The sequence below is a fragment of the Amphiprion ocellaris genome, chromosome 18 (assembly GCF_022539595.1).
Source record: "Amphiprion ocellaris isolate individual 3 ecotype Okinawa chromosome 18, ASM2253959v1, whole genome shotgun sequence".
Classification (NCBI taxonomy): domain Eukaryota; kingdom Metazoa; phylum Chordata; class Actinopteri; family Pomacentridae; genus Amphiprion; species Amphiprion ocellaris.
The window spans coordinates 11,562,087-11,588,913 of record NC_072783.1 but is presented as its reverse complement, the minus strand read 5'-3'; the positions used below and the strand labels follow the sequence as shown (position 1 = coordinate 11,588,913).

The 26,827-nt window shown below is 39.2% G+C and overlaps 1 protein-coding gene across 3 annotated transcripts in view; it reads right to left on the bottom strand.

The window, feature by feature from the left end:
* rab3gap1 (RAB3 GTPase activating protein subunit 1) overlaps positions 1 to 23,314 on the bottom strand; it is a 37,193-nt gene extending 13,879 nt beyond the window's left edge. For 2 of the 3 annotated variants that reach the window (XM_055004753.1, XM_055004754.1), the window contains exons 1-17: positions 23,260 to 23,283; positions 23,091 to 23,143; positions 21,276 to 21,354; positions 21,033 to 21,165; positions 19,159 to 19,237; positions 17,890 to 18,009; positions 14,742 to 14,907; positions 12,123 to 12,222; positions 11,789 to 11,870; positions 10,695 to 10,763; positions 8,644 to 8,717; positions 7,847 to 7,939; positions 6,831 to 7,003; positions 5,338 to 5,445; positions 4,959 to 5,131; positions 3,441 to 3,495; positions 877 to 1,221 (exon numbers count right to left, since the gene is read on the bottom strand). In XM_055004753.1, the coding sequence (XP_054860728.1) occupies positions 877 to 1,221; positions 3,441 to 3,495; positions 4,959 to 5,131; positions 5,338 to 5,445; positions 6,831 to 7,003; positions 7,847 to 7,939; positions 8,644 to 8,717; positions 10,695 to 10,763; positions 11,789 to 11,870; positions 12,123 to 12,222; positions 14,742 to 14,907; positions 17,890 to 18,009; positions 19,159 to 19,237; positions 21,033 to 21,165; positions 21,276 to 21,354; positions 23,091 to 23,143; positions 23,260 to 23,277 (1,920 nt within the window). In that variant the 5' untranslated portion in view covers positions 23,278 to 23,283. Of the gene's footprint in view, positions 1 to 876; positions 1,222 to 3,440; positions 3,496 to 4,958; positions 5,132 to 5,337; positions 5,446 to 6,830; positions 7,004 to 7,846; positions 7,940 to 8,643; positions 8,718 to 10,694; positions 10,764 to 11,788; positions 11,871 to 12,122; positions 12,223 to 14,741; positions 14,908 to 17,889; positions 18,010 to 19,158; positions 19,238 to 21,032; positions 21,166 to 21,275; positions 21,355 to 23,090; positions 23,144 to 23,259 lie in introns of all 3 variants that reach the window. The other variant, XM_055004752.1, reaches the window with a different exon arrangement.
* Positions 23,315 to 26,827: the final 3,513 nt, after the last annotated feature.

Sequence of the window (26,827 nt, the reverse complement as noted above, 5' to 3'; positions counted from 1 at the left end):
AGATGAACCTTGACAAGGCTCACCTGTGAAGTTAAAACCATTTCCAGTGACTACCTCATGAAGCTCATCCAGGGAATGCCAAGAGTGTGCAAAGCTGTGATCAAAGCAAAGGATGGCTATTTGGAAGAATCTAAAATGTAATACACGTTTTGACTTATTTCACACTTTTTTGTTTACTAAATAATTTCATGTGTTCATTCATAGTTCTGATGCCTTCGCTGAGAATCTACAATGTAAATAGTCATGAAAATGAAGAAAAAACATTAAATGAGAAGGTGTGTCCAAACATTTGACTGGTAGTGTATGTGTCCAGACTTTAGGGACACCCTGGATATAAAGTCAAAGATTATTGTACAACTGTGTATTATTTGTATTTAACATTTTGTGATCTTGCACAGGTGTGAACCCACTTTTGATACAGGGTATTCTGAGGACCCAAAACATATTTAATTAATAATAACTAACTTCACTCCAGTGATCAAAAGCAAAACATAAAAATAGATAAATAATAATAATAATAAACTCCTGTTACAAAAAGGTCCCCTGCATGCTTTTATCAACACGTTCCTGTTATAATGCGAGTGATGCCGTGTCGCTATCTCAGGATGAGAAAGAAATCTTTAACAAATCCATGGATCCAGACTATAAGCCGCATCACTGCCAAAATCTAATCACTTGGTCCTTGTGTCATTTTTGGCCTTCCCTGAAAATTTCATCCAAATAGGTTATTTCGTTTGTGAGTAATGTTGCTAACAGACAGACAGAGAGACAGACAGACAGACGCCGATCGCCACATAACTCCGCTGTCTTCATTGGCGGAGTAATAATAATATGTGTTTATTTCAGATCTATGTGCATTTGAGTGAGCGAGCTGACCTGTGTGACAGGAACATAGAGAGGCTCTGTAGAGTTGAGCAGTGTCATGTTGTTGTAGGGGTGCAGTCTGCCCTCCGCTTTGCTCTTACTGACATCCTTTCCTCCATCAGTTTGCGGAGCCTCGATCTCTCCTTGGTCACTGAGGCACTCAAAGAACTCATCCTCGCTGTCGCTCCATGAGTCCCAGGATTTTCCTTGAGATGTGGTCGTAGATGCTGCAGACTCTGGAGCTTGGCGGCTGTTCTGGGAGCCTCCAGACACTCTACGTTCTCTGTCTTTGCTGCTATCCAGTGTCTTGCGAACTTCGTCTCTGGCCCTCTTCCTCTCTATGCAGCAGTTCAGCATCTATGCAGAAAACAAAACAACCTTTGAAGACATGAGAATCTTAACCTCACTGTTAAAGTGATCACTAGTTGTCTGTCACTTGCATTTGTTCCTTACAACGTTATTCACAGTCGTCACTACCAGTATGAAAAGCACAATTTGGAATGGTGCAATTGCTAACAAGAAAAGCACTCAGAGAGTGCAGTACTCCACTAAGGCTGCTCAGTTGATGTATCATTTCCGATGGATGAAATCTTTAGTAAAAAATGACCTTGTGCTGAACACAGGCATGTGATATGCATGTGTACGTTATGTATTTATACCGAATCACACACAGGAAGTGTTTATCTAAGAAGTGGTTTCTTGACATGACGAAGATGCTGCCGAGAAGTCTGAAAATTCACGTGAAGATGAAAGAAAATGGTTCCACGCTGTTGCTGTCTAGCAAAGGATGTGTATAAACTTAGAAGCGCCTAGCTGGGATGGAGACAAGCTCTTACGGTGTTTCCTGAAGAAAGGAGTGAAGGACAGAAAGGTGAATTTGTGTTCAAAATAAGGCTGACGGCTGAATGTAAATAAAGGCTTTGTGAAACATCAGGAGCTTCACCATTGTCTGGCTGGGGTTTGCTACATTGCATGACCTAAATATGTAGCGGGCGGCAGGAATTGATGGGACTCAGAAGCATCCCACAGTTTAATCATTTGTTCCTTGTATGATTTCTGATGGATAAATCAGTCATTTTGTAGTAGGATCACAGTCATGTGATCGTCAGCAGGTAACTGACACAGTGTTCCCATCATGGTTACAGCGACCTCATGCCGGCTGCTATATCTGGCAATGGGAAATCCTTAACAAAGCCGTGGATCCAGACTTTAAGCTGCATCACTGTGAAAATGTAATCACTTGGTCCTTTTGTCATTTCTGACTTTCCCTGAAAATTTCATCCAAATCTGTTAGTCCGTTTTTGAGTAATGTTTCACATAGACAGACAGATTCAGAGACAAATGTATGCTGATCGTCACATAACTCCACCATTCCTTGGTGGAGTAAAAAGCAGTCGATGGATATTTATGTATTAGTTGATTCATTTGTCATGGATCAGAAGTTGAACAATTTGAATGGAAGACAGATTAATTTTCTTAAAGTAGATGCAGGAGAAATGTATTGCAGGGATCGTATTATTTGTTATTGGAATCATCAGTTAATCTACTACTCATGTCTTTGGACTGTGCTGCTCAGTGTGAAAGAAAAATTACTATTTCCACCTTTCTAAGGTGTTAGCTGACGTTATTCCAAATTATCTTCTGAAAGGCAGATGCTGTAGGAGGAAGATATGCCAGGACTCTCTGCTCTTATCAAGATTACATATTGTTTATTCTGACGTGACGAGGAAGACGAGTTGTCTCCATATTGGTCTGTAATCTAAATGTGACCTTCTCCCAACCACATATAAACCCAAAGATCAGAGAGAATCCTCAGAACTGATGTTGGCATTGCTTGCATGTACTGCTGCTCTGTCAGTGTCACTTCTCCTGACATCAGTAAACCAAAGTCATCGGAGTCTCCAGTGTGTCTGTGTCTGCCTCCTCATCCTCTCTCGACCTCACTGAACTTCCAAAACATTCAGGACAAGATTCAGCAGCCCACCTGCATCTGATCGATACAGGCCACTACTTTGACGACAGGAATAGTCACATTCTGGGCAGAGGAGACCTTGAGAAGGTTTGAGAGAGGAGTAAAGCCATCTCTAAACAGAGGAGGGGCTTTATGACACTCCTTATCAAGCATCTATAATACAGTAATAAGGTCCACCCCAGAAAGTTTCGCCATCATTAACATCTTGAGTCACTCCTGACACAGCAGATTGACATCCATTGTTGTGTAAACTGGAAGCTCCACAACCACTACCTGGCTTCACAACCTTTCACACCAACCTCCATCTGCTTTGTACTAAAGCTCCTAGAATTACCATGACCTGGATGACTGAGAATCTGTACAAACAAGAGTGAGATAATCTATATTTATATGCACAACTTTACTTTAAGTAGATGTGTCAGAGGTATTACAGATTAGTTGATGAATTTCGACAGACTGCTTCTTTTTTCTGCCTTGAGTACGACTGTTTTTCTTTTCGTGCTATTTCCCTGTTAAAAAGAACCGTAACCCCTGATGTATCTACCTCTTGTATTTTAAAATCATTTGATTTCTTGTTGCACTGTGTGTTTGTATGAATGTCTACCTGAAGCTTCTGATGCAAAAGACAACAGCGAAGATCAGGAGGTCCACCAGCCAATCTGCAGATTAGAAAGCACAGTTAAGATGGAGATGAGGGAACATGACTGGATTAATAGAGCAAAGATACACATCAACTACTCCTTGAAGGACTTAAGGAGTCTTTGAAGTACAAAAGCACTGCAAACATCATAGTGCATATAGTTTGAATCACAGATATGTTTAGACAAGATTTTTTGCATTTCCTTAGGTTTTGTTTGTGTACTCAAAATAGACGATGATGTGTAAAGTAGACATGAGCCCAGAGGATCAAGCTGTGAGAAGAGTGTGAAGAGCTTTAGTCAGGATTTAGAGCATATCATAGTACAGAAACAGCACGGTGAAAGTCTCCAATCATCTTCTAACAGCCTCAGACAGTGAACTGGTTTCTATACTTATTCTGCTGGATCTCAGGGCTGGAACATGGACGGAACTGCACTAAACTGGTTCATGTCATATTTATCAGACAAATTCCAGTGTGTTCATGTTAATGATGATTCTTCAACCCACACCGGAGTTAGTTGTGGAGTTCCACACGGTTCTGTGTTAGGACTAATGTTATTAACTTTGTACATGCTCCCTTTTGATAATACTATTAGGAAACACTGCAGAATTATCCATCATTATGCAGATGACACCCTGTTATATTTATGTATAAAGCCAAATTAATTGTTCAGTTAGTCAGATTCTGGGCATAGGGACATAAATGCCTGGATGACTTTTAATTTTCTTCTCTGAAATTAAGAAAAACTTTTTTTAATTATTGTATTTGGCCCTAGACACCTCAGGAACACACCATCTAACCAGATAGTTACTCGAGATGACATCACCTTAGCCTCCAGTTCTACCGTAATGAACCTTGGAGTTATTTTTGATCAGAATATGTCCTTCAACATGCATACACGACAAGTTTAACAAGTTCTACATAATTTGTAAAAATCACGAACATCTCATCGCAGAGTGATGTTGAAGAACTAGTCCTAGTCTGCTTTTGTAACCTCTGGACCGGACTACTGCAATTCCTTATTATCAGGATGTTAAAATAATTCTCTTAAACACTTCCAGCTGATACAAAATGCTACTGCCAGAGTTCTAACTCAGCTGTTCAGGACCACCTGGGGCCATCCCTGTAGCTAGGTCTGGTGCTGAGTAGAAATACTTTCATCTCTTTGAGGAAGTTTCTATCTAAGAGGCATTTGTGGCTGAATGCTGGGCATCACAACACACCTTTGTAACGTTTTATAGACTGGATATCACAGCCTCAGTATTTCTCTTCTCTTCAGCCACAAAATCAGATTTGTTGGGTTATCTGATTAAAATTTGTAAGGTCTTCACCCTTCTACGTGACATGCTTTGAGATGACATGCTATGAATTGGCGCTATATAAATTGAACTGAACTGCACTGAATAGAATGTTCAACCATGTGTATGATGCTAAGCATATACCATTTAAATTCAGAGCAGTACAAGTGTGTGTTACACGTACCCATAAATGAGGTAGTTGTTTTCCAAGCGATAGCGCAACTCCAGGACAAACTCCTGCCAGAGGTGGGCAACAGCTCTAGGCCCACCATAGTTGTAGTTGACCAGACACACACATAAAGCCAGCCGGTAGGTCAGACTGTCACTGGGTGCTGACTTCAGCTGGAGGAAAAGATTCTAGAATGAGGGGACAGAAAGTGGAGAAAATGATAGACATGTCATCAATCGAATATCAGCCCATGGAAAAGTTCATGTACTGTTTTATATTTAACTTTCATCCTTGACTCTAAAAAAACAAAACAGACCACAGGAGACTTTGATTTCACCAGACTGTAATCCTGTCAAACTGTCACATTGTGTAAGTGATAAAATTGCAAACATACATAATCTGAGTTTTTATCTTGCTCAGTTGTCTCGCTGGAGTTTGGTTGCGCAGTTTTGCTCTTGATATTCTCTGATGACTTCTCCACAGCAGCATCTGGGAAAAGATACTGAAAGAAAACAACACAAACATAAATTAAATTATATATTTTACAAAATAAATCATCCATCAGAGTCAGATTTTCCTGCCTGTCCCAAGTGATAAATAATGGTTTAGTCCAGCCTAGTCTGACTCACTGGATGTAGATTGCAAGTATAAACCTGCTACTGGTAATGCAAATTAACAATTAAAAAAAAAATGTACCGGGTTCGAACTGGAAAATCAACCAATGCAGCATTTGTACTTGGAGCCAGGTTTCTGTAAAGATCAAGACACAGCAGTCTCTCAGTGCCTACTGTCTGAGTGGTGTAGTGCAATACTTTATGGGTTCAATTTACTAAAAATAAAGATGATATAATTTTAGCAAATGCTATTAATCTTAAAAATAGAGTCAAAACATGTATGAAATCCATAATAATGAAGGTTCTAGTGATCATTGATGTTTTGATGGTATTGTGTGTGTGTGTCTGTGGGGACACATACGCAATATCATAAAGTAAAACATGCATTTTTAGTGTAAAGAAAAAATCACATGCTTTGCAGAAGAGTGAACTGTGGAGAACTCAAAATATAATGGAGTATACTTAAGGCAATATAACTGTTGAAAATGTATAAGAAACTTAACAATACATAATGGTGTAAAATGCATGGAATCTGTCTCAAAAAAATAGGGTAGACTCTGAACATGTCTGGTCATGTTCTCTGTAAAACATGACCTAATGATAACCTAACATCCTCTGTAGGGTGTGATCTAGTGGTGAAATATGATAACCTGATGTCAAGATCTGACCAATAGATTTAGAAAAGTATAACGGTGTCAAAACTGTAGGTGTGGAAAAATGAGCAACTCTCACAGTATAAAAGATGATGCACAGCTCAGTATCACTAGTTTTTCTTGGGGGTGCTAATCACTACTAAGAACTACTCCTGGATTTTCTGTCGACAATAAATCCCGCTGCCTCTGAAAGCTGATTTCTCCTGGTGATTCTTTGAAGATCTTTAAAGAAGCTTTTCAGATATTTGAACACGGTCAAGTCTTAGACTCTGGCCCATGAATTGGGACTTCCAATTCAGTGGCTGCAAACGTAGACAATCCAATCTAGTCTGAGACTGAACAGTCAGTCTGCTGCAATTGCTTGCCACAATTAGGATTGGAAACCCCAGTGCCCCAAAGCACTGTCCTCACTCAGAATTTCTTCAGCTGCTGCCTTAAATTGACACCTGACACAGATCATCACAGCACTGATTCAGTCATACTGTTGGTTTTGAGACCACCTGACATACAAAGTGACAGAATTCCTTTATCAATGTCAAAAAATATTACAGCAAAAAAAAAAAAAAAAACAACAATGCTCAATGGTTCCATATAAATCAGTGTGCATGAAAAATCCTTACCAGGAGGACAGAATTGAGAACGTCGGTGTTAAGTGGTGACTCGTCGATACGTCGGTGGCGGCGGATATGCTTTCGAGCCGTGTGCACCATGTTGGAGACGGACAGTTTGGTAATCGGTACAGTTGCTGTTGGCTCGGTCAGCTTGGACAAAGCAGAGCTGATGTCACTGTTTTCTGTAGGGAAAAAAATATAGCAATTATTAACAAACACATTAAGCAGGTATCAAATAGCATTTCACATTGTAAGAATTATGTATATGGGGGAGGAGCGGCAGCAATCTTTTACTCAAGGGTTACTCAACCCAAGACCAAAATATAGTGATAAAACATTTAAAAGCCTTACTTAGCATCTCACACCCAAATAGGAAAACACAAAATCAGTTAAGTTTGTTGTTGTACATCAACCATCTGTCCCTTACTCTGAGTTTTTATCTGAATTCTCAAGAGTTCTTTGCTGACTATGTGCTCAGTACAGATAAAGTCATTATAAAGGGCGCCTTCAATATTAATGTGGACGATGAGAATGACAGCCTCAACTCTGTATTTAGCTCGTTAGACTCAACTGTTTTTTTTAAATGTTAATCAACCAACTCATTGTTTTAACCACATCCTTGATATTGTTTTGACATATGGCATAGAAATTGAACATCTGACTGCATTTGCAAAACCCTCTTTTGTCTGATTGTTTTTTAATAATGTCTGAATTTACAATAGTGGACTATGATGCATTTAGCAAGAAGTTCTATTACAGCAGATGTTTATCTGATAATGCAGTAATATCTGAAAATTATTCCATTACTATTTACTTCAATGCCACATGCCAACACAATGGAGAGCAGCTCCCCTAACATTAGTCCCCCATTAGCCTTCACTCTTTCACTCAAGTGTGAAGGCTCTATACAAACATTTCACAAAAGCTGGTGAAAAGGCACAAGGCTTCATGCTTAGAATAGTGTGTTTATCGACATTGCAGAAAGAAACGAGACCATTGCTAAATAGTAAGACCAGTAACCTGACCTTTCCCCTCCTCTTCAGACAGTCCTCTTCCCAGAACCTCCTCTGTAGACTCCTTCTTGCAGCAAAGCTTAAAGAACTCCGTCAGAAAGTCGCCTACATGGAAAGATGAGAAAAAGTCAAAACAATCCAATCTTTTTGGAGGTTAAACTGCTCCATGTAGCCAAACAGAAAATTGAATATTGAATGAAGATTTTGTCTTGCTGCGGTATGTAGTTTGGATAAATATGGATAAAAAACTTGGACAAACTGTCAAGTAAAGGAAACAATTTAGTGTGGCTACTCTAGCTAAAAGTGGATTGAATGAGGTGAAAAACAACCTCTGAGAAACAGCTGAAGGCTTGAAAGTATCACTGGAGACGGTTAACAACACTGTGGTATTTATCTACCATAAAGAAATCATTGGACAAGGTTGTAAAGCAGAATGGTATCAGCAGCACGACAAAACAGACTATTTTTTTCTGTACAGAGGATACACACACAATGCATACATCTTCATGGATTTAGTTAGTTGTTATTTTGGACATTCAGTTTCCTTTTTTGATATGAACGGCCACTCTGGGTTGTTCACTCATTACGTATCCTGTCAGTTATGGATTTCTTTGCTGATTTCTCTTTAAGCCATGCCTGCTTAACGTTTCTGCTACCGAGTTGTTTTTGATTACACTGATGACAGCTCAGAGAAGAAACCTGTTCACTTCTGCCCAATAAACAAGATGACTAATTATTAGTGATTTCTAGCACTTTGTTGGTTTTTACTAGAATGAAATGTCCACTGGTCACTAAGGGCTTGGACTTACCCAGTAAACACTGAGGGTTTTCAGCTGTCTTGACTCGAACTGACCAGTGAGGAGCTTGAAGAGGGTCGAGGTCACTGTCGGATGATAAACAGAACATGTACAGTACATGGTAAAATCATGACCGCTAACTAAATCGTACTATAGGTGGGTCAACAATGATTGCAACACTTAACAACCATGAGCTCCTCTAAGCAGTAAGGATCTCAAAGAATGGAAGAGTCAACTGAGGTTTGCAAAGATACATTTGGAGAAGTAAGAATCAGCTTAGAAACAGTTACTGTAGACACTTCAAGTTAAACGGAGCTCTATGCCTCCAGTCACCAGAAGCATTTCTAGAGAAAAAAAAAAACCTTGCCTATTGTTTAGCACAGGGCTGTGAGTAATCAGCTGTTTAGATGTAAGAAGAGATTTCAAAAAATATCAGATAACCTTAGCTGCAAATGACATGAAGTTAATCAGTAAAGTAAAAAATAGGCCGGCTTGTACACCGTGTCCCAAAAATTCGTTTTCCCCACTGGACATTTTTGATTGTTTGTCACCAAAATGGGTTCCACCTGGTCAATCACATACCGTTTGGTTGTTTGTCTGGTCAAACTCTCAGGTCCGAGAATCCAAAGTTGGTTGTGAGTGTCATGCATTGCTACTCCTTTAGAGTCTGAGATTCATGCACAGGCCATTGCTCTTCGAAATGCAGGAAAAACTCATCAGCAGGTAGCTCAAGCCCTTGATAGAAGTATCTGCTGGGTGCAGAGTGGTGGCAAAGGTACAATAAAGGAGGATCCTTCAAAGACTTGCCTCACTCAGGACGTCCACCTGGCCTAAATGCAAGAGCCAAGCATCTGATGAGAAAGGCCGACGGTAAAAGACACCAGTCCTGCCAGCGACTAAGTCAGAAGCAGAAAAATCTTGAAGAAGATGTTTCTAAGAGCTTTGTGCATCGTTATTTAACAGAAACATTGGGGCTGAAAGCATTAAGAGGCAGTGGACCCCGCAACCAAACTGCAAAAGGAGGAGAGATTGGCTTTCGCAAAGAAGCACATAACTCTGACTCCAAAAGACTGGGAGAACTGGATCTTCTCCGATGAATGCCCTCTCTACTTATTTCTGACACCCAACAGCCAAAATGACGGTGGCTATAACAGATGATCTTGAAAAAGTACCATCTTCCCCCAAAAAGTATGGTTTGGGGGACTATGTCTGGTTCAGGTCTCTCAGAGCTGCACATTGTGCCTCAAGGTTCCACTGTTAATACACAATATTAGAACAGCAACAGTATTCTAGAAAAGGTATTACTTCCAGTTTTGGCCAAGAGGAAAAAATCAGGGCCTATGACTGAACAGAAAATGTTTAACAGATGTCCAGAATTGGTATTTATGCAAGATGGTGCGCCTGCTCACACTGACATGACTCAGCAATGGTGTTCTGAGCATCTACCTGGCTTTCAGCGTAAGGAGGAATGGCCACCAAACTCCTTCCCCACTCCACCACTGGTAAGTGGGGGAAGATAGAACCATCCACACTCAAGAACCTCGTACATTGCATGCCTGAAAGACTGAAAGTTGTGATCAAAGTGAAAGGGGGAGATACTGGTTATTGAATAAATTGATTCTATTGCATATTCAGTCTTTGAGCTTTGTTTTTCTGGGGAGAATGAGCTTTTGGGACACGGTGTACAACAGGAAGAGGATTGAAAGCAGCTCTTAAAATCCACCAAGAACAAATTCAAGAAATGCAAGGGTTGTAAATGGTTTACATTTTGTCACACTATGCTAAATCAGACTGATGATAAATTGATAACCATTTTCCTTAGTGTAGGGCAGGCTAAATAGTCACAGCCCTGCCAAAATAAAAAGAACAAACATTTTTAGTCTAAAAACATAGGGTATTCTCTTCTTCGTGTATGTTTAGGTGTTCTTTATTTTCAAAAACTGAGGTTTGTAATCGATATTCTTCCAGCAAATGAGATTTATTTTTTTTAAAATGGCATTAAAGCCAGGTGTTATTACATTGGGAGTCAGACACAGTTCAGGAATCACTTCCAGGACTCTTACCTGTACACATCATTATCCACAACTATGCCCTCTGTCAGGTAAGGCCAGGTGGTTGCAAGATGAAGTTCACTACAACAGCCAAAAGCAGACACAAAATAAGTCACTTTGCTTTGCTCAGATGTGATTGGAATATCTTTTCAGGAACAGTAACACATAATGAAACAGATACTAAAATAATAAAACGAAACAACAGCAATTTCTCATTCTCCACCCACACACCAAACTCTAGAGTCTCACAAACATCAGGGCGGAAATAACATGTCCTTTGTGTTAAAGCTTTCACATGCACTGTAACCATTGTGGAGAAGTCAACTGTAATTAAAACATCAGTTTTGTTTCTAATTCACAATAAGTGAATTTACAGTGGTCCCTCATCTATCACGGGGTTATGTTACAGACCCCCACAATATATGAAAATCCACAAAGTAGCGGCCATATTTATTTGATTATTTATATATATTTTAAGGCTTTATAAACCCTCCCCACACACCGCAGAGCAACACTATGCACAGCGATCAGACGTCTATGTGACATAGACAAGGCCAGATGCTGAATGTTGCTACACAGGAGACAGAGGAGACTGATGCTACGGTCGCTGAGCCAATCAGAGCCCAGTGTTATACGCTATACATTCTATTTAGATTAAATATGCTTTTAATATGTTTTAATTACTATTTTTAATATATTTTTCATATTGTCTTCATTTTTTTAGGCTATAAAATGCTTATTTTACCGCAAAAATAATTAAAATAATGTGGCGATTGCAGAGCCGGTCGCTATGACTGAACTGTTGTGCTGCAATGCACCATGGGAGTTCGAGGTGTTGGGGGTTTAAATGCCATTATTGTGATTTATGCTCTCTGAGTGTGTCAAAACAAAAGCATCTACAAGTTGCACAGTGCATAAAAGGTAGATATCCTTTCTCCAGCATCGTTTTTCAACGCCACTTGCCACAATAATAAATATATTGAAATACTTACGTACCGCAAAATCCTGCGATATAGCGAAAATTCTGCGATACAGTGAGACTGCGACAAGTGAACCACAATATGGCGAGGGGCCACTGTATTGCCATCAAAGTTGCAATGGTTTACCTGATTGGTTCCTCACAGGCTCCAAATGGAAGTTTCCCAAACTCCACCCCTCCGACTTCACCTCCGAGAAGTGTGTCAAAATCTACGAGAAACCCCAAAAACCCACAACAGATGAAAATAAACAGCTGAACTGTAGTACATCTCTTAGGTATTTATGTGAAACAGGTAATGGTCATTGAAGCCACCAAGAGCTACCATATTCTGTATTTTAATGACATATTGAGAACATTTTGTTGTGGTTTTTTGTCACAATACTGTATTACTGTATCTGTGTTGTAAATGATCTGATGTGGTAATGTCTAAGAACATCATCCTCTGTTCTATAGGTTCCTACCTGGAGGCTGCTGCGGCCAAGAGTACTGCTGCCAGTCTTGGAGAATATAGGTAAAGCGAATGGCAATGTTGACTGGAGGTAGAGGAAACAGAGTACAACCCTGATGAGGGGAAAAACACAGAAAATAGGCAGTTTATCATGTATCTATGTTTGGCAAAAAATGGCTTTGTTAAAGATGATGCATTACTCTGCATAACATTTAGCCCTTTTTGATCAAAGTATCCCAGGAAATATGAGGACAAAGATGAAACTGCATCTGATGAACCATAAAGACTATGCCAGGGTTCATACATGTTCAATTCCCATGAGATTAGCATGACTTTAACTCTCTAAACTGTAAGCAGTTTATCCCATCTTTTTCTGATTGTGGGTTTATTTTTCACTGCAATATAAATTCTTGCAGCTCTATGGAAGCAGCACAAATATGGCTAAAAGTACAGAGAACTCTAAAATGTCTTTCATGCAGTATAACAAAGAAATAAATAAATCATTGAAAACAAATAACTACATTTCTTTAGTGACTTAATATTGTAAAACAATTACTTGAGTCCAAGACTGATACCAGTACTGGAAACAGGTGGTATTTCAGAATTTTGAATCTGTGTCTATACTTATCTCCTATCTGCTCTCAGGAAAAACAGTCTGCAGTCCTGTCTTTGTCAGCCTGAACAGCTGAGAACACACTGTGAGCCCTGAGAGCTGCTGCCACAGTTTCAGCAGCTGTAAGCAAGCAGTGAAAGCTTTCAGCAATCACTGCATTTTCTCTAGGAAATGTGATCTAATTTAATCTGATCTTGTTCACGTAGAAACAAGACAAATTTGTGATTATGCACAGTACAAGTCCACTTTTAAGCAACTTTTGATGTGCACAGTTTGTGTTGACAAGCCCTCCCTGACACAGTCTCAATATTGTCGTATGGTGAGCATCTGCATGAGTAAGTCCAAATTATACCCTTCCACCAGTTTTCATACCATCAGAAACAACAAAGCTGAAGTTCATTCAAATATACACTACTGTTCAAAGGTTTCGGGTCACCCAGGCAATTTCATGTTTTCCATGAAAACTCACACTTTTATTCACGTGTTAACATAACTGCACAAGGGTTTTCTAATCATCAATTACCCTTTCAGCACCATTAGCTAACACAATGTAGCATTAGAACACAGGAGTGATGGTTGCTGGAAATGTTCCTCTGTACCCCTATGGAGGTATTCCATTAAAAATCAGCTGTTTCCAGCTAGAATAATCATTTAAAACATTATCAATGTCTAGACTGGATTTATGATTCATTTAAAGTTATCTTCATTGAATAACTGTTTCTCTTTCAAACATAAGGACACTTCTAAGTGACCACAAACCTTTGAATGAGTGTATGTGAACATGGAAAAAAGAAGTATGTCTGTTCATAATCCATAGAGCAGGAGTATTCAACTAAAATTCAAAGTGGTCCAGTCAGAGGAAATTTATAAAACAAAGATCCAGAACATCATAATGTCTAACTTGAATTTGTGTGATATATGTTGATATAACCTAGTAGTTTTATCAGCATCTGCATATAATCAATAACTGACCGTCAAATGAAACAAATTCAGTACAGTTCAAAACATTTTGACAATATCTATTAATAAATAACATTTGATGTAACTGTACATCATAAAAATAAAGTGCAGAACTTCAAAAAATAATGACACAACAACCTGAATCACCAACTGAACACTTACATTTTCTTCCTGTCTTATATCACTCCCCTTATATCCCTGCTGCTTAATGGGAGAAGTGAGCTGCAGCTTGTCCTGCCAGTATTTTGAATCATTGCCTGAATGGTGTCAGGGCCATTGTCAAACACATCTGGAGCTCATTGGTGAGTCTGGAATAATAAATTTTCTTTATTATGTTCATAGTTCAGAAAACTGTCTCGCAGCTTTATATTGAGCCAAATACGGTCAGCATGTGCTGGGTTATTTTCCTTTCGGTGTTGCTTTATTTATTTTTCTTTTGTGTCTGTCCCTCACCTCTCAACTGTTTTCTGAACGCCGAGTTGCGATGTTTAGCACCTGCAATGCAGAGACTTCATTGGCTGAGTAGCGTCAGGTGAGATGGCTGAACTCGTATGTAGTATTGGTCTGTGTGTTCCTGAGCTGATAAACAATACCGTAAACACTGGTAAAGCTGCGCAGGTAAAATAGAAGCGACTCGTCAAATTTAAAATCCCATTATAATTTACTGACTACAAGTCAAGTCCGCATAAGACGGTGTCTGGGTCCAGATCCGGACCGTGGTCCTCCAGTTAGTGACCCCTGCCATAGAGTGACAGCACAAAATACAAAAAGAAACTCTAATTTATTCATCTTTTTAATACTAACTTTTAAAGGTTTTTATATGACACTGTTTGCACTATCAAGTACTAGTAAGAAACAGCATTTTGTTTCAGCCTGTGTATTTTTGTAAATACCATGTAGGAAATGTCAATAAAGGAGTCTGTCTGTCTGTCAGTCTGTCTGTCTGACTGTCTCTGTCTGTCTGTGTGTCTGTCTGTCTGACTAACCAAGTTACAGCTGGGTGAGATGTTAGATATGTGAAGTTATTTTTCCCCATCTATCCTGCTCCACAGTACTTACTATCTTAGACTTGAAGATGTCAAGCAGACCGGATAAGTGGTTGTACTGGCTCGGCACCTTGCGGAGTTGGACAATTTCAAAGTCAGTTCGCACACCTGATCCTTGGCACTCTCCAGCATACATCCGCCTCCACTTCTGCTGGATCTGCACAAACATGGGAACCTGACTGAAGGCAAAGATAAAAGACAACAAGGAGCAGTCATTACTACGAAGACTTCAGTGTGTTCACTTGATGTCTCCTTTACCACTCATATTCAGCTGCAAATACTCTCAAACAGGTAGGTGCCCTGAGGCTCTACGATAGCATCTAAATCACAGAGCAACTACAGGTGTACTCCAAAAATTCACCAGATCTATGTTTTTTACTGTTTGAAACTTGCTTTGTTTCTGGAATGGAGGCATTTTGGAACTTCTGACAGGACTGTAGAAGGCAGGACAGTCTGAAACTGAAATTAAATGTCAGCATCAAAAGACAAGCGTTGGGGGAAACTCACAGAAGCTGAAACATTCATGTGGCTTCAACTAAGTGTAAATCCAGTCGCCTGAAAGAACAGCATTTTAATGGTCTCCTCTTTAATTAACACAATACCGACATCCAGATCATCGCTGCTGTTTGAATCATATTGCTGCATGGAGCTAATGCGGGCTAATGAGGGCTAAATTAACAGGCATGTTGGAATTCTTGGTTGAGGAATTGTTGGCAAAGAGTCTCGTGAGAAATGACATCGTGAATGTAAAGGGGTGGGGTGGAATAGAGGATTAATACAAATATGCAGTTGTGGAAAAAAGTTTTTGACACCCTTATAATTTTACACAATCTCAAATACTATCATGAAATATTTGTGGAAAAATCTTTTTTGTGTTTCAAAAGGTCTGGCTGCATTAGACACTTGATGGAACAGAGCATGTGCAGAAGGGAGCATGTGGGTTCGGAGAATGGCAGAGTTCAATGTGAGATGACCAACACGAGCAGCATTCATGCATCCCCAGACCATGATACTGCCTCCACCATGCTTGACAGTAGGTACTGAACATGCTGGAGATAATGCTTTGCCTGGCCTTCTGCGTACCCTCACATTAGCAGGAGGAAGATAAAGCTGGAAACTGGACTCATCTGATCACAGAATCTTCTTCCAATTCCTGGCTGTCCAGTTCTTGTGTGCCTGGGCCCAACAACGCCGGGCTAATCTCTGTCTCTCATTGATCAGGGGCTTCTTGACAGCCTTGTAGGACCTTGAGCCATGATCTAAAAGTCAGCCACGTACAGTGTAGCTGGAACACTGGACACCACTTTGGTTTGACCACTGCTGCTGAAGCTCCTGTGATGTCATTCGGCAGTTTTCCCTGCACATGCGGATCAGGATGTCTTCATTTCTTGCTGAAGAAACCCTTGAACGGCCAGATCTTGTTTTGTCTTCCAAGCTGTTGGTTCGTTTGTATTTCGGCAGAGTGTATCCAACTGCTGAAGGACTGCATCTGCACTTCCTGGCTATCTGGCAGCAGTTGTATCCTTCTTGGGTGAGAATCAGGTGTGTTTCTTGAGTTAGGTTACCTGGTTTTAGCCATTTTTGTCACTGAAGAACTTTCCAATGTGCTGGCTTTATATAGACACAAAGTGCAGCAACAAAAATGTGTTTTTGAATAAAAAGCATGACCTTCATTAGTGGATCACTGGTACAAAAATGAACCAATACTCAAAATTTCTTATGTATCTTTATGGAACCAATTAATTTTAAGTTTTTAAGAGCTTTTTTTAGAATTTGTTTGGTATTTTGGCTGGGACTATACTAAAAGAAATTGCACTTGAAGACCTCAGAGTGATTCTTAATGCAATATTTTACAAATGTATGGGGTGCCCTAAAACTTTTTTCCACCACTGTATATCTGGAGGAGAGCGTGTGTAACTATTGTAGTCTATCCTCTTTAAGTCAGTGTGTTTAACAGTGGTGTCTCTCTACAGTTAAGATGAGGATTATCCTACTTATAAAAATCATTCCTAGTCCACAAACAAAGTGGCTGATAAGACCATAGACATTTCATTCAGTCAGGTCATATTTTTCCAAGGCACTTGATAACTCTGGCAAGTTTCTGCCACAGTGTCACTGTAGTTCAATAGACAGTCAGAGCATGATGTCATTGTTACCAACAAGCACAACAAATCAAAATGTTTTTTCCTTTAAAAACTCATCAAACATTATTGGTATATTTATGCTTCCTTGCATAGTTTAAGTTGTACAGCCTCTGAATAGAATTATGAATCATGTTGCGTAAAAAAAAAAAAAAAACATCAGAAACAAACTTCTAAAAGTTATACACCTACAATCAGAGAGATACTGGACAAATTTGCATTGGGACAGCTAGGAAAGGCCTTGCTGTCCAAAAAGACCAAACTACAGTTTGCCAGTGAATATACAGGCAAGAACCAGGTCTCTGGGAATTATAGTCTCTGGACGAACAAATCAAACATCATTGTTTGGCCACAGTAACAGCACACATGTTTGGCACAGACCAAAGTCAGCTTTTCAATAGAAGAACCAGTCTCAGACTAACTTCTGCTTCACTGCCTCAATCAGCCTATAGTTAGTGACTTAAGTCCTGCATCACGCCAAAGAGTGCTTGAAGAGGATTTGAGGCAATTTGTCATTAAGTTGAACTTAAGTGGACCTTTCAACAGAAAAATGACAGTAAGTAAACTAGCAAAACCACTCACTTATCCAGATTAATGATGAGGACGTTACTGGGAGCTTTTGTCATATTTTTTCATGCCTCTGAAAGGGGGTTGGCTGAGTTAGTGTTGATCTATTTTGCACGTCTCTCCTGTACAACAACCTCCTCATGCTGATGCTGTGAAACTTTGTTGCACCTTCTGTACCAGAGGAAATAAGTGTTGCCACATCTTTAGAATTTTGGTGTTGACTTGGCTCTAAACATCTCCAACACCTATAAGAAGTCATCTCTGCTAAAGGGGCAATACTGGCTAATGCGTACTAACTTTATTCTTTTATTTTTGTTTAATAAATGATTCAATTCATTTCAATGAATGATTAACTAAATGTATTTCAAAGAATAACAAAGAATATTGTCAGAACATTTATAAGGAAGCATATGACAAAGCCATCGTTTGTCTGGAGCAATGACAGCGACTCACCTGCCACAGTTGGCGAGAGAAATGGAGACGGAGCTGAGAAGCAGATTGCATTTGGACTCGCTGATGATGGCCTCACAGTTAGTTCCAGGGCTGATGACCACAAACTCTCGTAGGCCGTACCTGTCAACACAAACACAGGAGCAACATGTTTTTCTCTGATTCACTATTTTTCCACACCATGTCTACTTGTAGCAACCAATTAATATTTACAAAGCAGGGTATATCCTTATACTCGGTTACAGTGTTCATCACTGATAAGGAATTATAGGTTGGATTTTAAACTGGTGTTCTACAATGTTGAACTGATTCACAGATGCAAAAATTCTATATACACTACCATTCAAAGGTTTGGGGTCACTCAGAAAAGCATTTTTTTCAATGAAGATAATATTAAATGAATCAGAAATCCAGTCCAGACATTGTTTATGTGGTAAATGACTATTCTAGCTGGAAACGGCTGATTTTTAATAGAATATCTACATAGAGGTACAGAGGAACATTTCCAGCAACCATCACTCCTGTGTTCTAATGCTACATTGTGTTAGCTAATGGTGTTGAAAGGCTCATTGATGATTAGAAAACCCTTGTGTAGTTATGTTAGCACATGGATAAAAGTGTAAGTTTTCATGGAACACATGAAATTGCCTGGGTGACCCCAAACTTTTGAATGGTAATGTATGTAAAAACATATTTTTTTTTGGTGAGTCAGACAATATCCTTAATGAAAAAAAAAATGCTTAACTGACAGTTACAGTTGAGTTTTATGGAGTCACTGATTTCAACTGGAGTAAGCGCTGCCCCCCTCCCCCTCTCGTTCTAGGTACTCCAAATGAAATGATCATATTGGCAAACATTCCCATGGCTTAAATGTACCTACTGAAAATAATATAACCTGTTATTGACTGAAAAATCAAATTATTTCACTTTACACTCATGTCAGCTATTTTTATTGGATATGGTGTGGTCTCTTCCACATTTTCATGGCAGCTTTCCAAATTGCTTCATCATTTGTCCGAAGTATCTCAGTTTTTCTCCTCACTTACGGTCTTCATGTCACATCTAAATCCATCCCACTGACCATACAAGGAAATCATGCTAGCAGAGACATCGTTTCCTCTAAAGCATCATTCTGATGACGACAGCTGGAGCAGATTTCAGTCTGCAGTGTTGCATGTCTGTCCTCCAACATGACAAAAGTCAGTGTAAAATATCTTAGCTTGTTTTTTCTGAAATAAACAGCTGGACATAATAATGAATTACTGAACTCACCATCTGACCAGGCAGTGGGCTCGAGGAGGGAAATCGTTGTTCATGCACAGAAGGTCCTGCATTGCCAAGGGTAAGACATCTGGAATACAACAATGAATGTGATCTCATGTCTTACTGACAAGTTATCACTCAACACTGCCTATGACGTGAACATGAGGGAAAAACAACAGGAAGTAGTAACTGATAATTACTGGTTTGCTGCAAAAAAAATCTAATTATTGAAGGCCAGATTTGTATTTCATTTACTAACTGGATCAGATTTTTTTTTACCAAATGACTGGCACAATCCATTACAATGATGTATTCAGTTTACTAATGTAATTAGGTACACTGTGACTTCGCCTGTTATTGTCTTTGGATAGTGTGAAGGCTCAGTAGGTTTCTCTATAGAATGGGGATGTAGTGCTCCCCAAACTACTTCCTATACAGCAGCTTAACAAAGAGCACAATAGAATACACTACTGTAAACATTAAGCTACAATGCACCTGCAAAAAAACAGGTGCGAGCCTACAGTACCAGTCAAAAGGTTGGACACACCTACTCAATAATGGTTTTGTTGAACAACGCTGAATACATCATATCTAGGACATAAGACACGTGGAACTATCATGGACAAAAAATCACCACCTTATCACACCGGAGAGGTTTTTGTGTCCCTCTTAGGAGCTATGCCACTGGGGGCAATAACCACTGTAGGGTTTCCTGAGACAACCTGGTCTGAAGGGAGGGGCCAGACAAATGGCGCTTTCCACTAGCACCAACTCGGATCAACTTGGCTCGTCGACTCTACTCAGTCAGTGAGGTTTTCCATTAGGATGTAGTACCTGGTACCAGGTACTATTTTAGTACCTACTCGGCCGGGATTCCAAGCGAGCTGAGTCAAGTTAATAATGTGACGTCTACAGAGTGCAGGCCACTGATTGGATAGGGAGTGACGACACATGAGAGCGACTCCTTTATGAAAACCAAACCCGCCATTTTAAAAAAAAAAAAAACTGGCAACAGTAACGGTGCGCATTGCTCTTCACAGAACTTGGCAAAATTTGAATATGGCAACCAGACCTGTACCGTGGGTGAATGAAGAGGTCGAGACTTTTCTGGTGGCAGACCAAAGAACACAGAGGGAGCTGGACGGTGCGACTTGCAACAAGAAAGTTGCGTTTGTGTCACACACAAATGACGTTAAGGGACTTCTGGGCCACCGTGCTATGACGACTCCACGAACGATGAGGTGGTACTCAATTGTAATGGAAAACAACCTAAACCGAGTCGAGTCAAGCAGGTGCTAGTTAAAAAGTGCCAAAAGAGCAGTTCACTAGCGAACATGTGGTGTCCAAGTCTCGCTTCACGGGACTCGGCCAAGAGAAAGCCGCACTGACCACCACGCTGTAGGTCCACCACCTGCTGGGATAGGTTGGGTGCAATGTAGGCCAGGTGGTAGGCATGGGGGTGCTGACCCACAGCACTTTAGACTGGTTGTCAGGACATGAAACATCACCTCACTGGTTGGGAAGGAACTGTAGCTGATGGGCTAACCTTCATGCACAGCAAAGGTTCTGGAACCAAACTCCTGGAAAGGGGCTGGGCTCCCTCCTTTTGTAGTGTTGCCCAAGATTAAAGGTGCTGAGTGGGTATGGGAAAATTCCCAGGCCCCAGCTAAGAGCGACTCTGTTGGAGCTCTCCCTGGGGGCCTCTGCAGCGACGTGTCGCACAGGGAAAACCTGACTGAGGGTGACTGCTGCACAGTGAAGGAAAAGCCTTCAGCAAGCGCTACAATGTTCATAATAGTAGAAATAAATCAAAACCTTTAAGTAAGTGTCCAAACTTTTGACTAAAACTGTATTTATTCTGCCACATCCAGACATAACTGTACCTTCCTTGGGTGTGTCCGTCCCTTCATCCTGCTCACATTCGTCTTTCAGGAAGTGGTGGGTTATGTAGAACTTAAAATCAGCAAAATTAATATCCTGTGACTTCTCACACCAGGTGCCACTGGTATATGAACCCTGTGTTCACAATGAAAGCGTTAGAACACAACTCATGTGAGGAACCTGCTGGCAGCACACTGCTCACTGACATCATTCAGATAAACAAAGGATTAATGAGAGCAGAATACCTTTTCTGGAGACAATCTGCTTGCAGAGTTGCCAGTCAGCTTCCAGTCATTCAGCACCTCCTCAACTCTCGACACAAACCTTCAGGTAGATACAAGAGGTCAACTCAGGACGTAACAACAACTTTTGTTAGGAACCACCACAATGGACATGAGCTAAATAAGCACTGAAGCAACCGGTCAAGTAACTTAGTGAATAATCAAATTAAATAATCCAGTAATAATGTGAGTCCTTCATCAAACAAAAACAATAAACATTATCTGCGTCCAGCTCCTGAATGTAAACATTTACTGCTTTTTTAGTTTAATCTCTATAAATGAGCTTTCTTTGGGTTTTGGCCTGTTGTTAGTATGCAGACTAATGTTTCACGAGATAAGATGTAAAAGGACTTGTGAAGAAAAGTCTGAAGTACCAGAACTTCATACCACTAAGAGAAAATTCAGTGGTTAAGCATCTGCTTTAGAGCAGAACACTGATCATCCTTCCATTAACACATTATCTCATGTTCACTTAAACACTTGTTTGCTTTTAAGAAAGTATTAACTGTGCATTTACTAATATATATATATATATATATATATATATATATATATATATATATATAAACATAAATTTGGTCTCTTTAATCCATTTAAAACTGAAAATCAGGCTGAGACAATGTATAAAAACCGACAGTTCAGCTCTCATATTTCGGTTGCAGCTGGTACCCTGTAAACATCAATGGCACCACCAATCAGTGTCGCGATCCTGCAGTCTTCAAATTTAGTTTTTTGTCGTGAATTTGACAAGATGACCTGCAAAATTTAATCTTGATCCAAAAACGTAAAGATTGATTGTGATTTATTTTTACAAAGACATTATCACATACACAAACATAATAATAAAACTAATAAATAAATAGTAATATTTAAAGGATTAGTAGTGTATGCTTAATAGATCTTCTTTTTGCATTTAACTACTGTATAACGAAATTAACGACAACTATTGTGGTGTATACTGCACTGTTGACAACTAAAAAAACCCTGAAAAACAGCTACAATGTGCTCAGTACTCGTACTGCATTCTGGTAAAATGTGGCGGTGAATCTGGAGTTGCGGGCCTGGATGGATCTGAGTGAGAACATTCTATGTCCTGGGTGTGAACTGTCAGAGATGATGCTTCTGGTGATGTCCGACAGAGGGGACAGCTGTGCTCCTATGATGCTCCGTGCTGACTTCCTGTCTCTTCTTGTCAGCCTGAGAGCTGCTCCTGTACCACACTAAGATGCTGTTGGTGAGGAAGCTTTCTACAGAAGGACAACAGCAGTTCTTGGGACAGATTGACCTTCTCTGACATATCTTGTGTTCAGAGTTACAGGTCGACTGGTACTTATAATAGTGTGAGATGGGAGTCAAAAATAGAGTTTAAAGAGGTTCTTTGGTCAACATTATGGGGTGTAGCTGAGGCCACAGGTCCTTCTGACAGCTGATGCTAGCAGGCTGTTCTGTCTAAACATGGTAGAACTACTATAACAGCAGGTTTAAACTTCTAAAATGTTTACAACGAGCCAACAGGAAAAAAGTTTATGTCCACTACCATGTCATGGGTCAGCTGTCGATTATTGGATAAAAACATTAAACAAAAAATGGCGAATCTGCCAGCAACGTAAACATCTGCAGCACAGAGATGATGTAAACAAACGTCACGACAACACCGCCACACACACCAACACCGCAAACCCCGCACTGATAACTGGTGCAAATAAGTGAAGTTAATGTGCAAAAGGTGTTGTCTAAACACGGAGACCGAGTGCTGTGACAGGGGAGGTTTTCTCCTACCGTTCCCACTCTGACGCTGTGGTGAAATCGGTGATCTCAAACACCTCCGACTCCTGTTGGAAGAGACAGCCGGGTTAGAGATGAACTCAGAGTCACTTGTCCTGGTGTGACATGTCCTGTCAGACCACCACACTGACCATGTAAACGTTATTTGGAGAAATAAACTCACATCACTGTCCGCAGCCATGTTGACGTCCAGTTCTTCTTCTTCCTCCACTGGGTTTTTTTCCTCCTCTCGGCGGACATTAAACCATCGTTACAGGAGAGTGCTGCCCCCTGCTGCACCGGAGGCTCTAACACCACGACCATTTTAACCCTGTATGGCCTGACCCATCAAAAAAAACAGCTAGAAAATTCACATTTTTTGGAACTGAGATGTTTATTTACCATTTCATCAAAATCCAAAAGAAAAGCATTGCCAAATAATTATGTTTATGATATATTTTTTGGTTTCAAATTTGATACATTGGGCACTTTTGGCAACTTTTTGCTCACAACAATCTAAAGCAAAACTCAACATGCTCCAGTCTATTAATTAGCATTGAGTGAGCTGACACACTTTATAACACAAAAAATAATATAATAACAAATAAAATCAAAAGAAAGGATAAAACAGCAAAGTGCAGGGAGCTTTGTCTCCACACTGGACATATGTACTAATCCCATAACATGCCTAGAACCTGCTCTATCTCCTCCTCATCCTCGTCTTCTGCTAACTGCTCCATGTCACTTGTGTTGCCATCCAGTATCTCGCTGATGACATTTTCAGTGTGCTTTCTTTTTCTCTTCTTCCTCTAGTCTTTTTGACATCTAGAAATTGGTCAACATTGTATAGCCATTATGATTTCAGAGGAATTGTTATTGTAAAAATATTCAAAATGCATTTGAAGATGGTATTTTATTCATTAAAAAAGTCATCAAAACAATGTGTGTTTGTATTTTGATAGGTATAATGTAGATTACATTACAAAAATGGTACATGACAATTCAGGAAAAAAGCACGTTATAAATCTGGAGTATCACATTTGACATTTTAACACAAGTTAATTGAAATACAAACAATGAATTACTTTGTAAATATGCATTCTTTCAATGCAGAAAATACTTATTTTAAAAAATGATTATCAATTTAAGTGTTATTTTTACCATCACTTTTTGAAAATTAGCAATGATTTTCCTGAAAAAAAGTGTTTCACATTGATGAGATAGAGGTCTCAGAAACTCATGTATCAAGTATGATACAAATAGTTACATAGGGTGAAAGACACTTCTTTTAATGGAGCAGTTAAATTTATACTGTCTGGTCTTAGATGACTGCACTTTTATTAAACCTATCTGCATTTTTAGTGACTTGCTTCAAATTTATTGTTTTAGTTTTATTGTATTTTTTTAATCTTTTACTTGTTTTTCTCTTTTATTTTATCTTTATGATGTTTAGTCAGTTGAAATCTTTTAGACCTATAAAATTTGTGCCCTATATTCAGCTTGTCTTTACTGTTTACAATTTATTTAATCTAATTTATTCTGCTACGTTGTCTCTAATGTCTCTGTTTATAAGAAGATGACGTGTATCTGATGCTCCATTCCCTGATGTTTTTAAAAAAATTTTTTTTGTTCCTCTGCATCCTCCTCCCCCTCTTTCTTCTTTATATTGTGGTTGAAAACTGTCAGTACATAACTGCCGACCTTTAGGCTGGAATGATTACTGCTGTGGTTTACACTGTTGGACAATCTAGCATACACAATCAGAGAAAAAAGCTACATTTTTGTGTCCGTTCTGTAGGCCTGTCTCTCAAGTGCTTCATGCTGTATCCTTTGATGATTATTCTCACCATTTTACTGATGATGCCAGTAGTTTTGTCTCTGTGTGTAGGTGTTACGTCCTGCTGGAAAAGGAAACCAGCATCTCCACGATGCTTGTCAGCAGATTGTGCTCTCCTGGTATGAACTACGTTAAGTTTGGACTTGATGAAATCCAGTGGACAACAGCAGCAGTAGATGATATGACACCTCTAACCATCACAGACTGAGAAAACTTCACACTAGACTTCAAACATCTTAGATTCTGAGCCTCTCTACTCTTCCTCCAGACTCTAGCACCTTGATTTCCAAATAAAGTGCAAAATTTACTTTCATTTTGAAAGAGGACTTTGGTTCACTGAGCAACAGTCCCGTTCTGCTTCTTCTTAGTCCAGGTAAGATGCTTCTGATGTTGTCTCTTGTTTAGGAGTGACTTAGAATTAGGAATATAACAGTTGCAGACTGTGTCAGCGCTTGGTGGCTCTGGATGCACCAATGCCAGTCTGAGTCCTTGTGAAGCTCTTTGATCGACTTCTCTTGACAACCCACTCAAGAAGATCAGGTCAGCAGTCTGTGACATGCTGGTGTCTATACTGAACTAGGCTGAGAGATAAATGGTAGCCATAATGATTGACTAGTACTTCAGTCAAACTTAAAGATGAAATATTCTAATATTCTGAGATCGGGATTTCTAATTTTCATGAGGTAAAAACCATCATCGAAATTTAAACAAACAAAAAAAAAAGAGACGAAGTATTTCGCTTTCACAATGTTCACATTTTCTTAGATGCTCTAGTACAGGAGTGTCAAACTCATTTTAGTTCAGGGGCCACATGCAGCCCAATTTGATCTCAAGTGGATAAAACATTTAGTCACAGGTATCTGGAACTGAATGATATAGTATTTTACTTTATGGTCAAAATGACAAGTCAGACAAAAAAATAACAAAAGACAAAATATTACAAAAACAACATAAAATGACAAAAAAGAGACACAAAACAACAAAGAATGAGGAAAATGACATGAATCAAAACAAAAAAAGAGACAAAAATTTGACTAAAGTTACAAAGCGACAAAATAATGGACAAACTGCAAAAACTAGACAAAAAAATTACACAAATGACATAAACGGGACCAAAAATGACAAAAGCGCGAAACAAAACAACAAAAAAGTGGACAAACACAGGCGAGACATAAAACACAAACGATGTTCAAAACAACGAATACAGGCAAAAACAAAACAACAAAAATAAGGCAAAAAACACAAGCAAGAAAAAAAGGAAACATAAAACGACAAAAACAAGAAACAAAACGACAAACAACATGAGACAAACAACAAAAGTCAGACAAAAAAATAACAAAAGACAAAATATTACAAAAACAACATAAAATGACAAAAAAGAGACACAAAACAACAAAGAATGAGGAAAATGACATGAATCAAAACAAAAAAAGAGACAAAAATTTGACTAAAGTTACAAAGCGACAAAATAATGGACAAACTGCAAAAACTAGACAAAAAAATTACACAAATAACATAAACGGGACCAAAAATGACAAAAGCGCGAAACAAAACAAAAAAGTGGACAAACACAGGCGAGACATAAAACAACACAAACGATGTTCAAAACAACGAATACAGACAAAAACAAAACAACAAAAATAAGGCAAAAAACACAAGCAAGACAAAAAGGAAACATAAAAAGACAAAAACGAGAAACAAAACGACAAACAACATGAGACAAACAACAAAAGTCAGACAAAAAAAGAAGACAAACTATTGCAAAAATGAGACACAATGACTAAAGAACAGTGAGCAATCTAGTACTTTCCTTTATGATCAAACAACTTGTCATGATCTAGATTTTTTATTTTTTTTTTTTAAATTTATGGCTTTACAAATTTACAGTTAACGTCTTCTCTGTAATTTTTACATT